This window comes from Blennius ocellaris (genome assembly GCF_963422515.1).
Source record: "Blennius ocellaris genome assembly, chromosome: 10".
Lineage (NCBI taxonomy): Eukaryota > Metazoa > Chordata > Actinopteri > Blenniiformes > Blenniidae > Blennius > Blennius ocellaris.
In genome coordinates this window covers 15,090,529-15,103,875 of record NC_137659.1, presented here as the reverse complement: position 1 = coordinate 15,103,875, position 13,347 = coordinate 15,090,529, and the positions used below count along the sequence as shown (strand labels likewise).

Below are 13,347 nucleotides of genomic sequence, written 5' to 3'. Positions count from 1 at the left end.
ACTGTTTCCTTCCCCTTTTCTATCTCATGCCAACCAAGAACACTAACAAGACATTTGTGAGACGTCTTATACGTCAGCGGAGGGCACAGCTTGTTGTCAGAAGCCCTGGTTGTGTTGTAATGTGGAACACAGTGACTCTATATGGGAGATTTCAGACAGATATAGTTTGTACTCTGTACTCAAACAAAGGACAATCCTAATATGTTTCAGGAAAACAACATCAGATTTCAGGTTTTTTTTTTGTTAATCTTCTTTATTGTGTTTTCTTATTTTCCAAAGTACTTTTTTTTTAATCAGTTTTACGTTCGTGAATGTGTTATAACATTGATTTGAAGTTTTACTTCAAACCACAACAAGATAGCAAGCCTCTCATTGTATTCTATCTTGTTCTTTTCTATTCGTGGCGGCGCTACGCCTCAACTGAAGGAACATTTTCTGTCGAGCCTGTTCCTTGTGTTCTTCCTTTCCCTTGGCCTTCGCCTCTTACACCTTCCCCGCCCAGTCTCTGCTCACTTTTGGCGACCCTGAGCTTTTTTATGCTATGACATCAAACCACAATGCATTGCACTGTTTGTAGTTTACCTAAAGTCTCCATGGCAATAAAGACCGGCTCGGCCCCTTATTCAAATCCAACCGGAAACCAACGTCATTTTGGGCCAATCTCCGCGCTCTGGAGTGACATAATGGAATTTTTAGGGCTAGAAAGCGAGCGAGGTCTGGCGCTGCGCATAGCAGTCGTGCCATCGGGAAAAGACAATATCGGAGGCGCGCGAGCGAGACGCACCAGAGACCCTCCGGCACGAGAGCTCCGGTGGACGACACGTTGACAGACTGACAAACGCCGAATAAACGTGGAATAAGGAAGTCGGATCGCTTGAACAACAAGGATCAGATGGTTTCCTCATGCCCGGGAAGTGACGGTTCATCGATCCTTAATGCGTAACGATCCACTCTCCCTCTCATGAGGGTGTAGAATGGAAACGAGCCTCTACCCAGGCACCGTGGTGAATACTCCGAGGTTCTCCGGCACCTACTCCCACAGCACGATGATGAAGAAGGACATTAATCTGAACCTGGAAGAGCAGAACGCCGAGCTAAAATCCAACCCGCTCCGGGACACAGACGGACTCCTCAACTCCCCGGACCTGGGGCTGCTGAAGCTCACCTCCCCGGACCTGGAGCGCCTCATCATCCAGTCCAACGGTCTGGTCACCTCCGCCAACACCGCCTCCCAGTTCCTCTACCCGAAGTCCGCCAGCGACGAGCAGGAGTTCGCGGAGGGCTTCGTGAAGGCGCTGGAGGACCTGCACAAGCAGAACCAGCTGAGCGAGGCCGGCTGCGTCTCCGTCGACCGCCTGGAGCTGCTCGGATCGGCCAACGCGGCCGGCTCCGTCGGACTGCAGGCGTCGGACCTCCCGGTGTACACGACCCTGAACGGCTACGCGGCCAGCCCACTGGGAGCCACCACCATCAACTACTCCACGGACACCATCCCCTTCCCACCGCCCCCGGCTCATCTGAGCAGCGCGCAGCAGCAGCAGGCGGCGGCGGCGGCGGCCGCGGCGGCGCTGTCACGACTCCAGTCGGTCGGCGGGGTGAAAGACGAGCCGCAGACCGTGCCGGACATGCAGAGCTTCGGGGAGAGTCCCCCTCTGTCGCCCATCGACATGGACAACCAGGAGCGCATCAAGGCGGAGAGGAAGAAGCTGCGGAACCGGATAGCCGCGTCCAAGTGCCGCAAGAGGAAACTGGAGCGGATCTCGCGGCTGGAGGACAAGGTGAAGTCGCTGAAGACGCAGAACACCGAGCTGGCCTCCACGGCCAGCGTCCTCCGGGAGCAAGTGGCCCAGCTCAAGCAGAAGGTGATGAACCATGTGAGCAGCGGCTGTCAGCTCCTACCGAACCAGGTCCAAGCTTACTGAGGCCAGATGTGCTCTGGGGATAACAGGCCTGCGACGGAGGGGGCGTTTTCTCTTCCCTATCCAATTTGATAAAAATAAAAAACAAAAACAAAAAAGAACTTTTTTTTTTTTTTTTTAAAGATCCTTGCCAGAGACTTCGTGCAATCCTGCACATTGAAAGGCCTCGTTCAGTAAGACATTGGAACTGCAGAAACAAAACAGGCCCTGGACGAAGAAGAGCTGCAGGATTAACTGGAAAGTCAAATGTTTTCATGACATGCAGTGTTTTTTTTTATTAAGGAGCTGCAGCCTGTTTGGAGTCCTGGAAGCCTGCCCTGGGTGTGAAGCAGGGGTATAAAGCCATGTAGCAAAGTGCTATCCACTGGACTGCTGTGAGATAGCGTTTATCTGTGTGTGTAAGCTGGACAATCTCGACAAGGGTGCAACCGAACACCTGGGTGTCACCAAGTGCTGCCATCCACCGTGTAATATAATGCCTTACTTGTTTACAAGCACTTCGCAATGACAAAATTGTATCTATTTTATTTACTGAAACATTTCTTATTTTACATATGGTCTTATTTCCCTCCTAATTGAACACTGCATGTGTTGTCGCTTTTAACCATTGTATTTTTGTATCGGTGGCTGCTGTGTAGTTTGTTCAGTCGCCAAACTTTGATGAATGTATGTGTACGTGCTGAGAAAAAAACAAAACAAAAAAAAAACAATAACCTTATGTATCCTTGTAATGGACAGGTCTCTGCCAGACATTTATTAAATTCACTACATTACTAAAGCTGCAGTGCATCGTTGCAGGATCGTCTCCATCACACACCGGCTGTTGTGTTAAGAGCAAGTTAGAGAAGCCGAACCAAGCCATAGATGGTCAAACAACTCAAAAGGTAGAAAACGAGACATTATTACAGTATTGTGCCCTCTTCTGGGCATAACAAAGAGCTGCACAAGTCGCTTTCAGACAACAAATTCATTCCAGCTTTTAACAATTCATTTATTGACTCCTCAGTGTTTCGTAAACCTGGTTTTTACAGAAGTACAGCACAATTCACACAACGAATGCCTGATGGGCAGAAAGTTCATTTACAGGGGTTATTATGACTGACAGGAAGAGAGGAGGAGGAGGAGGAGACGCTCTGTATGTGTTCCTACGTCATCAGCAAGTTTCCAGTAGCAAAACACAATAAATACAGTAACAAAAGAAAAGAAAAAACAAACAAACAAACAAAACCAATGTGTGTAAGAATCACTTTTTAATGAAGTGTTCAGTGTATTCAGTTTACTTTACAAAACTATCCCTATTTTAAATGCCCACCCCCCCCCCAAAAAAAAAACAACAGCTAAGCTTGACAGCACAAATCTAACAAGCGATATTTTTTGGCTTTAACTTTAGAAAAAAGAAAAAAAAAACTTCTATAAAGACTCTAAATACAAACTGTACATTCACCTGCGTTGGTAACCTCCAGCAGGATGAGAGGCTGCTGATTTATGAGGGCGGAGTCTGCGTTTACACTCGGAGGTCTTAGAAAGTTAAACAACTGATGTCAAAGTACAAGAATCTTTTTTCTTTTTTTCCCCCACTAAAGACTCGATTAAGAGTTTCATACTTGGAATGTTTTTTTTTTCTTCCTCGAGAGGAAGCATCTCAAAATGTAAACACACACAATTTCATTATTATTGTTATTATTTAAAAACCTGGACAGTGGAAGCAAATAAATACTACTGAACATCTCTTTAAAAAGTCAAGCGCAGAAATCTAGGAAGAACCGCACCTTAAAATATAAATTAAGTTATAAATAATACAAAATAAATAAGTGAGGCGGCAAAGCGCTTGTGAACGCGGGACTCACAAAAGGTTGGTACTGAAAACACCGGCCGAGAAACAAGACTCACATGTCCACATTTAAACGCGCTTAAAACCATCGATTTCTTGCCTTAAAAAAACTAAACAAACAAAAGAAATCAAACCAGACGACGAGATCTTTGAAGACGCCTCCCAATATAAGCACGGGAACCCAACATCCCAAATCCCTGCTTTCATTTCATACTCTATATTTATAAATACATTTTAAAATGCACATATATTCACTTAAAAAAATTTTTTTTATAAACTTTCATCTGGTTAAAGAGATCCAATAATCTTAGATTTTGCTGGTGTTCCTTAAAAAAAACAACCCAACAAGACATTGTCTAAAATCTGGTGGCCTGGAAGAAGAGCTGAACAAAGGAGCTCACTCCGCTATCCACATTTTGTCGGGACGACTTAAAAAATAACAAAAAAAACTTCTAAACAAGGGCCCAAAATGTAATATATGACAACGTCACTGTCCTAGTAGTCTGATATGCACCACCTGCCTGTATTCAAGAAGAGAAACACCCTGGAAAGATGATTTCACAGGCTTAAAACCCACATCTGACCGACTCATGAAATAAAAAATAAATAAATAAATAAAGACCTCAACTATCCACAGCAACCAAGAGATTTCCAGCGGGATTAAAAGCAGAATGATTGCAAATACTCGGTCCCCATTCAGGTTGGAGGCGTTACTGCAGAGTGGAGGGGGGGGGGGGGGGGGGGGGCACGCCGCTCCATCACAACCTGCTGGAATTCAACCTGATTCCAAACAAACACACACACACACACGTCGATAAGGAGCGGCCTGATCTCAGCCTGCCTTCTGGTCATTAAATATTCTCATGATGATAAAAAAAAAAAAACAAACTCATAGGATACAGTATAATGTGTCCGTGTGTCTACCTAGAGGTAAAAAAAAAAGAAAAAAAGAAGGGACACCTGGAACGCTGTTCAATGCTCTGCACCCCTCTGACTCAATCCGCACCATCACATAAATCTCTTGTGTTCTTGAAAGAAAAAAACAAAACAAAAAAAACCCAAAACTCTTCTGACAGTATATCTGGAAAGACAACAGCACATCTTTGGAGAGAGGCAGCTCATGTGGACGGTGGAGACAGAGGGGTGGAGAGTGGAAAGCAGCCTATTTATCGCCCTGCGTTTAAGAAAATAAGACGCGAGTTACAAACTGAAAAATGAAAATAAGGTGTGAGGCGTTCAGGGCAGCGATGTAAGAATTGGTGTGTGTGTGTGTGTGTGTGTGTGTGTGTGTGTGTGTGTGTGCGTTCAGCAAGCACAATCCTGATGGGACCTCTGCGGCTGCTCGCTGAGCTGCGGCCCCTGCTTGGCCCCGGTGACGGTGGGGTCGTTGTTGTCCAGGCTCTCCGCCATCCTCTCGCAGATGATGTCCACCAGGCGCTCGAAGGTCTGCTTCACGTTGATGTTGTCTTTGGCGCTCGTCTCGAAGTGCTCGAAGCCTGCCGGGGGACAGATGCAGTTACACTTACCGTTTCGATGCGAGGCTTAGCCGCTTAATCCATTTATGCCGTGATGTCAGGGCCACATCGAGGCCGCTGGGCACGCAGGCGGAGCGTGCATGAGGACGCTTTCCTCTGGACGCAAAGTGTTCCGACAATGGAAACGTTGGTATGCTTATACTTGTTTTTACTGAGGTAGACAGGAGCTGCAGGTGCTGGAATCTTGTTTTGTTTTGGGGGTTTTTAACAATCTGTTTAAAAGAATTTTAAATGCTTTGGATAGCGGCGAGCGACGACGTAACCAGCAAGGATCTTAAATCCAACATCCACAGCCAGTATAGAAGAGCGACATTCGCCCTTGTAGATTGTCGAGTTATTGTGTTTTCCTCAACAATCTCAGTCCAGCACACGGAGCTGCTTCACGTTTTGGAGTTCAGCAAGGGGAGACCTCATTGTTTCATACTGGTTGTCTCATTTTAGTAAAGAAACAACTCGTCCACTGAGGTTCATGTGGGATTATGAGGCTGTATCACTACCCTAAATACGCTCATGTTACATTTGGCTGTAAGGAGAGAGGAACAAGAGGGTTGCTCCGGGTCGCTAAGGGTTAAAACCACACACATGCTGCTAGTTAAGTCTTGTGCTCGTATGGCTTGTTGGCATGCCTTTGATATGGTGTAACTTCAAAAACTCAGTTTCGAATTGCGATAATATATCTTATATAAACCTGACATAGTACCACAAGCTTAAGAAATCAACCATTTCCTACTTTCCTACAAACCCCAAGAGATTTAAAAAAAAAAAACAATAGGACGTCTGACCATCACGGAAATGTTAACGGGAGATAATCGCTCAGAGGTTCCAAACAAACAGACAGGTGGGATCCAGGTTGGATCCAGAACGGGGCCGTACTCACCCAGCTGTTCCGACAGCTGCCGGCCCCTCTCCGCAGCCACCACGCGCTCATCCTCCATGTCGCACTTGTTCCCCACCAAGAGGACCTGAGCGTTGTCCCAGGAGTACGTTTTGATCTGGGTCGACCTGCGTGAGGAACACAAGGCCATGAGCCTTCAAATCTCTTTCCACATGTAAATAGGGGGGGAAAAAAATTAATGACCCGACTCTCGGGGTTTGACACGGTGCCAGATGAAGGCGAAGCTAAACTGGTACAGAGAGCACTGAACGACTCTTTAGCAGAATGTGCACGTGGCTCATCGGAGCGCTATTTGTTTGCACGGAGACGAGCCGAGCTGCCCCTCACCAGTCCTGCACAGCATTGAAGGACTCCTCGTTGGTGATGTCGTACATGAGAATGAAGCCCATGGCTCCCCTGTAGTAGGCTGTAGTGATTGTCCTGTAGCGCTCCTGCCCGGCGGTGTCCTAACGTCAACACACACACACACACACACACACACACACACACACACACACACACACACACACACACACACACACACACACACACACACACACACACACACACACACACACACACACACACACACACACACACACACACACACACACACACACACACACACACACACACACACAAAAGGGTTTGAGTAACATAGCGAACTCAGGCTGGAGTGTCGACACCGACATGGACACAGAAACAAAAACATACATACGCCAAACTCCTGCTAAGAATTTGACACTTATTCCATTTAACTCCTGAAGACAAAGAGAGGAAAAACTCCCCATGAGCGTTAACGTATTCTTCTGGTGTGGCCGCTAATCAGCTGACCTCAGGGTCAGGCCTTGTGGAGCGCGTGAAGCCTTTATAATTACAGACGTGGTTCCGACTGGGAGAGTCGGTCGTCTGGACACTTCATGTGTTCCCTCCCTCACCCAGATCTGCAGCTTTATCCTCTTGTCGTTCCTGTAGATGGTCTTCACTTTGAAGTCGATGCCCACCGTGCTGACGAAGGCCGGGGTGAAAGAGTCGTCTGCGTAGCGGAAGAGGAAGGAGGTCTTTCCGACGCTGCTGTTGCCGATGATGAGGATTTTAAACATGTAGTCGAAGTTCTGGTCCGAGGACTCCTTCTGTCCGTACGTGGCATTTGCAGACGCCATCTGTACGGGAGGGGAGTTCACAGCCATCAAGCACGTTCTGACTCACAAAACATACCTGACAACGTTAAATACTGTTGGAAAAGAAAAAAAAAAATCCTTTGCCAAATTTAGTGTTACCAAAAGTGCTTTTTTAAAATTCATATCACATATCATATCACATTTTAAGCATTTTCCACACAAAAAAAACCAAATCGAACCCTGAAAGTTACTACAAACATTATCTGGAGGCTGCAACATCTTTTGAGGAGTGATGGATCAACACTGAATGTTATGAATCCAACAGTGGCTTTACGTGGTTCATCACATTCACCCATTCACGCACACATTCACACACCCTTGGAAGCTGCAGCCATGCAAGTCGCGGTCACTCCAATGGGAGCCGTGTTGGGGGTTCAGTACCTCGGGGAATAGATACAACCAAAGTCCCACTTGATTATAGAATTATTCACGGTTTCCAAAGTGCTGTTGCTGCTCAAACTTAAAACACAACTATCAAGTAAGAAAATTGCACAATACGCCTCAAAACACAAAGAATTATGAATAAACAGACTTTTCAGTGCTGCATGTAAACCCATACGTGATCCAAGTCAGGATAAGATTTATAAAAAAAAAAAGGTCATCGTGACCTATAAAGTTACTCCACCGGTTGATCTCAACAGCTATGATCGGTGCCATTCACCTGAGCGGTCAGGGTTAATTCAATCATGCGATCAGAGGATAACTGCGACGGGGTTAACATCCGAGGACATATGGGTCCCAGACTTGAAGCCCCCCCTCCTCACCCCCCTTGTGGATGCTGGTGGTGGGATAAGGAGCGCACACCTCCTCTCAGATAAAAGGACGGAAGTGGCAGGGCTTAGCAGGCTAAGCATCGGCTAAACTCACTATCCGTCCCGTCCAGGAGGGCGGGAGGCTCCGAGGAGCCGCGGCGCACAGCCAATTACCCCGCACCATCTGGCTGGCCAACATTTATCTGGTCGGCCTCGGTGCATCAATGGCAGAATACAAATACCCAACCCCCCCCTCCCGTTACTCCATCAGGACACGGCCTGGACCCCGCATCACCTGTCCACAGTACATAGGTCCGTCTGGACCACCAGGAGAGTTGAGAGAGAAAAAACAAAACAAAAAAAAACAACAAAGCAAAACGTCTTTTAGCTCCGTTTTGAAGCGAAGGGAAATGAATACGACTCGGCTGTAAACAAATCTCTTGGTACGGCGGCTGGCGCAGCTCCCGTTACAGCAGCGGCCGTTAGCTTAAGCATCCCCAGCTATGTCAAATGAAGGTTACTCTTTTGCCCATTTGCGACCAAAATTTCACTCCAAATCGCCACCCTCGCCGCATATTTATAGTCCGCATGCCGTCCGCCAACACCGCAATGGGTAAAACGGCCCCCGCGAAGAGGAGAAAACGCAGGCTTTACCCTGAAATGTGAGTTTTCGGTGTCCCCCTCGGCTAGCTCCGAGCCCAGCTTTACACCTGCAGCAGCAGCTCCTCCGTCTCGCTGAGCGTAAGGATGATTGACGAGGCGCTCGACCAATCGGAGGAGAGAGCGCTCCCACAAGCCCCGCCCACCCAGCCTTGAATCATGCCGTTTTAATTCATAATTATTTATAGAAGTAGATTACGATGTAACGCTCATTGAAGACGGTCGCTCGCCCCCCCCCGAAAATATATTTAATTTTATAATCCAGCAGGTGCTTTGAAGAAAAAAAAAAGTGAATCATTATTATCACTATTATCTCACTACTATAGAATCACTGCATCATTTCAAACGAGTCATTTTCTTCCCCCACTACACCTTTTTTTTAACCTCGTTTCTCTTTATGCTTGGCTCCTATTTAAACGCAAGACAACTTCCTTTCATTATTTGAAACATTTACTGAAATTTAGCAGAAGAAGGCATCAACAAGCCATTTAACACAGTCATATCCAACCTCTTATTAACTACAGTATATGGTGATCTTTAAATGATTCCTGCAGATTATCCCCATATCATCTATGGATTTATAGAGGGATTTCTTTTTGGAGTTTGCATGTTCTGAGTGTTCCTATTGAAGAAGATGCATTGATTGCGCAACAACACATAGCAGGTGCAAACACAACCATACTATGTCTTCTTTTCACTGATCTTTTATACAATACAGTTCTATGCACTTGTGTCGGCACCATCTGCACATTTCACACACGTATAAATCTCTCCACGGTGCATTCGACATGCATTGTTTTCTGCAGCTTCACTAAGATTAGAAGCTGATACATGAAATAAAAGTGCTCTTTCAGGATTTAATGCAGGAATCCAACCTGAAAAAGTGATATTTTTCCCCTTAGTATGTTCCTACTGGATAGCACGTTTCCCATTATATGTCAACAATGACAATATGTGACTACTTGAACAGCACATCTCACACAAACAGAGTCGACAACACGTAAAAGAGTGAGGAGCTTTTTCCTTTATTGGCAAGGCATACAGTTCTAGTTGGAGAGAGGGCTAACACACCCACAGTTAAACAGCAGAGTTTGGATTGTCAAAGCTGTAGCGTCTCAGTTCATCCCCCATAGGTATAAAGTCTCTAAGAACAGAAATACTGGTGCAGGATGACATTTGAGGCTGTGTGACTATATTACCATCGCTATGAATCAAGAAGAAAAAAAAACAGGTGAGGGATCAGCACACAATCAGTGAGATCCCATAAGAGAGTGTGATCTGCACAGGAGGAAACAGAAGAGAGAAGAGATGCTTCTGAAAACCCAAGCAGAAATGTGTCACTCAATCAGTTTTATACCATGGAAAACAACGAAAGTCAGTATTTTGCCTATATAAAATGTTATTATCAGACATATAGAAGGAAACAAAGCGGCATAATAGTTGAACTCTTTCCCCATTTGACTTTCTCACAGATTAACCTACAAGTACTAAATGTCAGACTAAAAAAAAAAAACCAAGAAGTCTCGCCGTTTGTCTCAGTTGCTGTTGACAGATAATATAGAAATAATAAATAAGTTGTACGCAAAGTTCGGTGAGGAAAATGTACAAACTCAAACAATAAGTGACATGCAGAACGACAGACCTTGCATGTTGAGCTGGTTAAGATGTTAAATAGTCCTTAGTGTTGAAGGCATCCTCAAGGGTTGTTCTATTCGATGCTGTTCATGGCTACAGAAAGGATTGCACATATTTGACTCCAGCATGCCAGTGAACACAACTGTGACCTGGAAACAAATCTCAACTTTAAAAATAAGGCATCCAAAAAAAAAAAGATCTTTCAATTCATTCGCACATTAAAACACACTTTTTAAAAGGTTTATGGTAATAGAATGAAACCTTTCTCCAGAGGCAAATATTTGTTAGTACTTCTTATGCTATTGTTTGAATCCTGCAGCCGACGTCACGCATTTCAACGTTGTTTGTACAGATGGTTATAAAAGAATAACAGAAAACATGTCAATCTCTCTGACGAGCCGAACGTTTTTACCTTTAAGCAATTCCGTCCATCTACCAGACTCTCTGTCAACAGAAAAAAAGAGAAACTGCTACTAAACAGTCATGTTTTACGTCTTCGACTGAACTGGAAGCGCAGAACTGTTGTAAAAGTACCTTACAAAGTGCTTTGGTTTTTTTTGTTTTGTTTTTTTTCTTCCCCTAAGCAAACACTTAGAATCTACCTTCTCATTCACCCCCCCCCCCCCCCCCCCACACACACACACACACACACAGACACACACACACAGACTACTGTTTTAAGACAATATCAGTTGCTGTTACTGTGTGAACAAGAGAAAAAAAAAAGGAAAAGAGACATTGAGGTCAGATTGGCACACGGGGTGCTACAATCAACCAACTTTATCAGTCACTGATGGAAAGTAGCCAGTGGCAAAATGGAAATTACAGTACGGGTTGTGTCATGCTTGCTTGGCACTTGTTTTGTCATTGACTTTGTCCCTGTGAAGAGCGATATATTGATCAATGAGAGGAAAAAAGAGGAACATTTCTGGCACACGGATCTGTCTCCTGGTAACCTCCTGGGTTTTTACAGTTACAACGGTGCGAACGCCCGTCTCTCACAAACCATGTGCTTCTGGTATTTGATGCAGGTGGACATAAGCGGGTAATTATGTGTTGAAGATAATGGATCTGACAGGACAGTTTAATGCATTGGTGGCTGTGCTCTAGCGTTTAGTTTTTGCATTATGTCTACAATAGTTGCTGTGTCTCAGTCAACAGCCTCCGCTGTGTTCACGTTTTGGCTCAAGCCCTTAAATACCCACGGTGAGGGCCAGCTGTGAACGAAACCACAAAGTGCTAAACTCAAAAGGCAAAACTGATCAACGAGGTGCCAAATATCAAGAATGCAAAGTAAGTGTGACTACAAATTAAAAAAATAATAATAATAATGACACAGAAACTAAAAAGAAAACATGTGCAACAAAACCACAACGGAACTGACATTTTGTGGGGTTCTACTGTCAGTTAAATCGTGAATGTATTTTTCTAGTCACTTGCAGCTCATTCGCCTCAGTACCTTCAGCGCCAGGTCGTCCGTTGCACTTGTGGACACCAGGGGGCGCCACATTCACATTGCACTGCATATTCATTCCTCCACCTCCACCTACAATCATCTGTACTGACCAGTTTTGTTGCAGACATGAGGTTAGCATTTAGTGCCTGCTCGGTCACATGGAAGTCTTCCTCCAGAACAACTGCAGAGACAAAGAGCTGTGCAACACCGGCTGGGAGGAGCGTCCATGTACACCAGTGATGGAGTCCCATAGAAAATGTGCTACATTTAAACTTTCCTGCATAAAAGTGTGGATAGCTTCTTTTCCGCCACCACTTAGCTTAAATTGCTCTCAGACTGCATCTTCCTTTAGTGTGAATGGATCTGAATGAAAGAATGAACAAACAAACAACGAAAGAACAACTTAAAAGGCAGGCAAAACAGCAATGTCCCTGTAAAGTTTGGCAAGAGGTCTTAAAAGACTGTTGTGTTTTGAAGATCACTCATCACTTCCTCACGTTCCTCACAAAATACTTCAAAAGAGGAAGACAGATTTGTCTTTAGCTATAGGAGACCTTAGGCAGGCTGGTGGAAAAGAACGTTTTCTCTAACTTCTCGTTGTCTCTGTAGAATTGTATCCACTTGAAGTCTGAACGAAAGACACAGAAAACTAGGGACCAGCTAGAAACTTGGTTACCCGTCAGTCCTGGAACAGTGACTCCGTCCAGCCGTCTCTCTCCAGTGCAAGTGACTGCTGCCTCAAACTGCGGACCTTCCTAAAACCCTCCGCACTCACCTGCGCTCCTGTTCACCCCACCCCAAGTCTCGCTTGTCCCCCCTTCGCCACAGGGAAACAAGAGGTGGTGTCTACTTGGAGTGGGACAACGGGAGTGGCAGAGGACGAGGGACAGAAATGAAGAAACGTTAAACAAAAAGGCCAAAAGATAAACTCTTTTGACAGGTGCTATGTGCCAAGTCTGAAGCGTGGTACCCCAGACACACCCTCTTGGTCTGTTTCTCTGTCTTCTGCCATATCCTTTTCAGAGTCTAAAGAAAACGTCCTGCCCGAGTCACCCGTGAGCCTTTTGGGAAGCCGCCTGGACGCTGGGTTGAACCCGCTGGACTCAGTTCTGCGGAGCTCCAGCCGCCGGCTGCCGGTGTAGCCCTCCTCTTCTTCAGTGGGACTCTCTGTGTCAGACTCGCCTTCCTCTTCCAGGGTCAGCTCAAACTGGAACTTGTCAACTGAGGTGGAGCCGCTGCCGCCGCCGCCGCCTCCGAGCCCCGACGCCTCCTCAGTGAGGGCCTCCTCCTCTGGGCCCTCTGGGTGGGGCGAGGGACTGTGGGGGATCATGCTCTGGTACCACTCTCTGTTATCTTCCAGCGTGTCCAGGATCTCCTGAGCGTCGGGATGCACCAGGTCGGCCCAGGTCTCCCACAGCGGATGAACAATGTAGTCGATGAAACCCACCTAGAAGGCAGATATAAATGTTAGTGACTCCGCTGCACATCCTAAACACTCCAAAGA

The 13,347-nt window shown here is 45.9% G+C and overlaps 3 protein-coding genes across 6 annotated transcripts in view; 1 reads left to right on the top strand and 2 right to left on the bottom strand.

Annotated features, from left to right (window-relative positions):
* The first annotated feature begins 701 nt into the window (after positions 1-701).
* Positions 702-2,697, top strand: LOC308135520 (transcription factor JunD-like). Its single transcript, XM_080503567.1, has one exon. The coding sequence runs from the start codon at positions 975-977 to the stop codon at positions 1,920-1,922; it is 948 nt and encodes a 315-aa protein (XP_080359693.1). The 5' UTR covers positions 702-974; the 3' UTR covers positions 1,923-2,697.
* A 1,850-nt stretch (positions 2,698-4,547) lies between these two features.
* Positions 4,548-8,826, bottom strand: LOC308135523 (ras-related protein Rab-3A-like). Its single transcript, XM_080503572.1, has 5 exons — positions 8,747-8,826; positions 7,098-7,322; positions 6,508-6,626; positions 6,163-6,287; positions 4,548-5,246 (listed from the first exon to the last, which is right to left on the bottom strand). The coding sequence occupies exons 2-5, from the start codon at positions 7,320-7,322 to the stop codon at positions 5,056-5,058; spliced, it is 660 nt and encodes a 219-aa protein (XP_080359698.1). The 5' UTR covers positions 8,747-8,826; the 3' UTR covers positions 4,548-5,055.
* Positions 8,827-11,036: 2,210 nt separating this feature from the next.
* Positions 11,037-13,347, bottom strand: part of pde4ca (phosphodiesterase 4C, cAMP-specific a) — a 37,159-nt gene continuing 34,848 nt past the window's right edge. For all 4 annotated transcript variants that reach the window (XM_080503563.1, XM_080503561.1, XM_080503562.1 and 1 more), the window contains one exon: positions 11,037-13,290. In XM_080503563.1, coding sequence (XP_080359689.1) covers positions 12,787-13,290 — 504 coding nt within the window. In that variant the 3' untranslated portion in view covers positions 11,037-12,786. The remainder of the gene's footprint in view (positions 13,291-13,347) is intronic.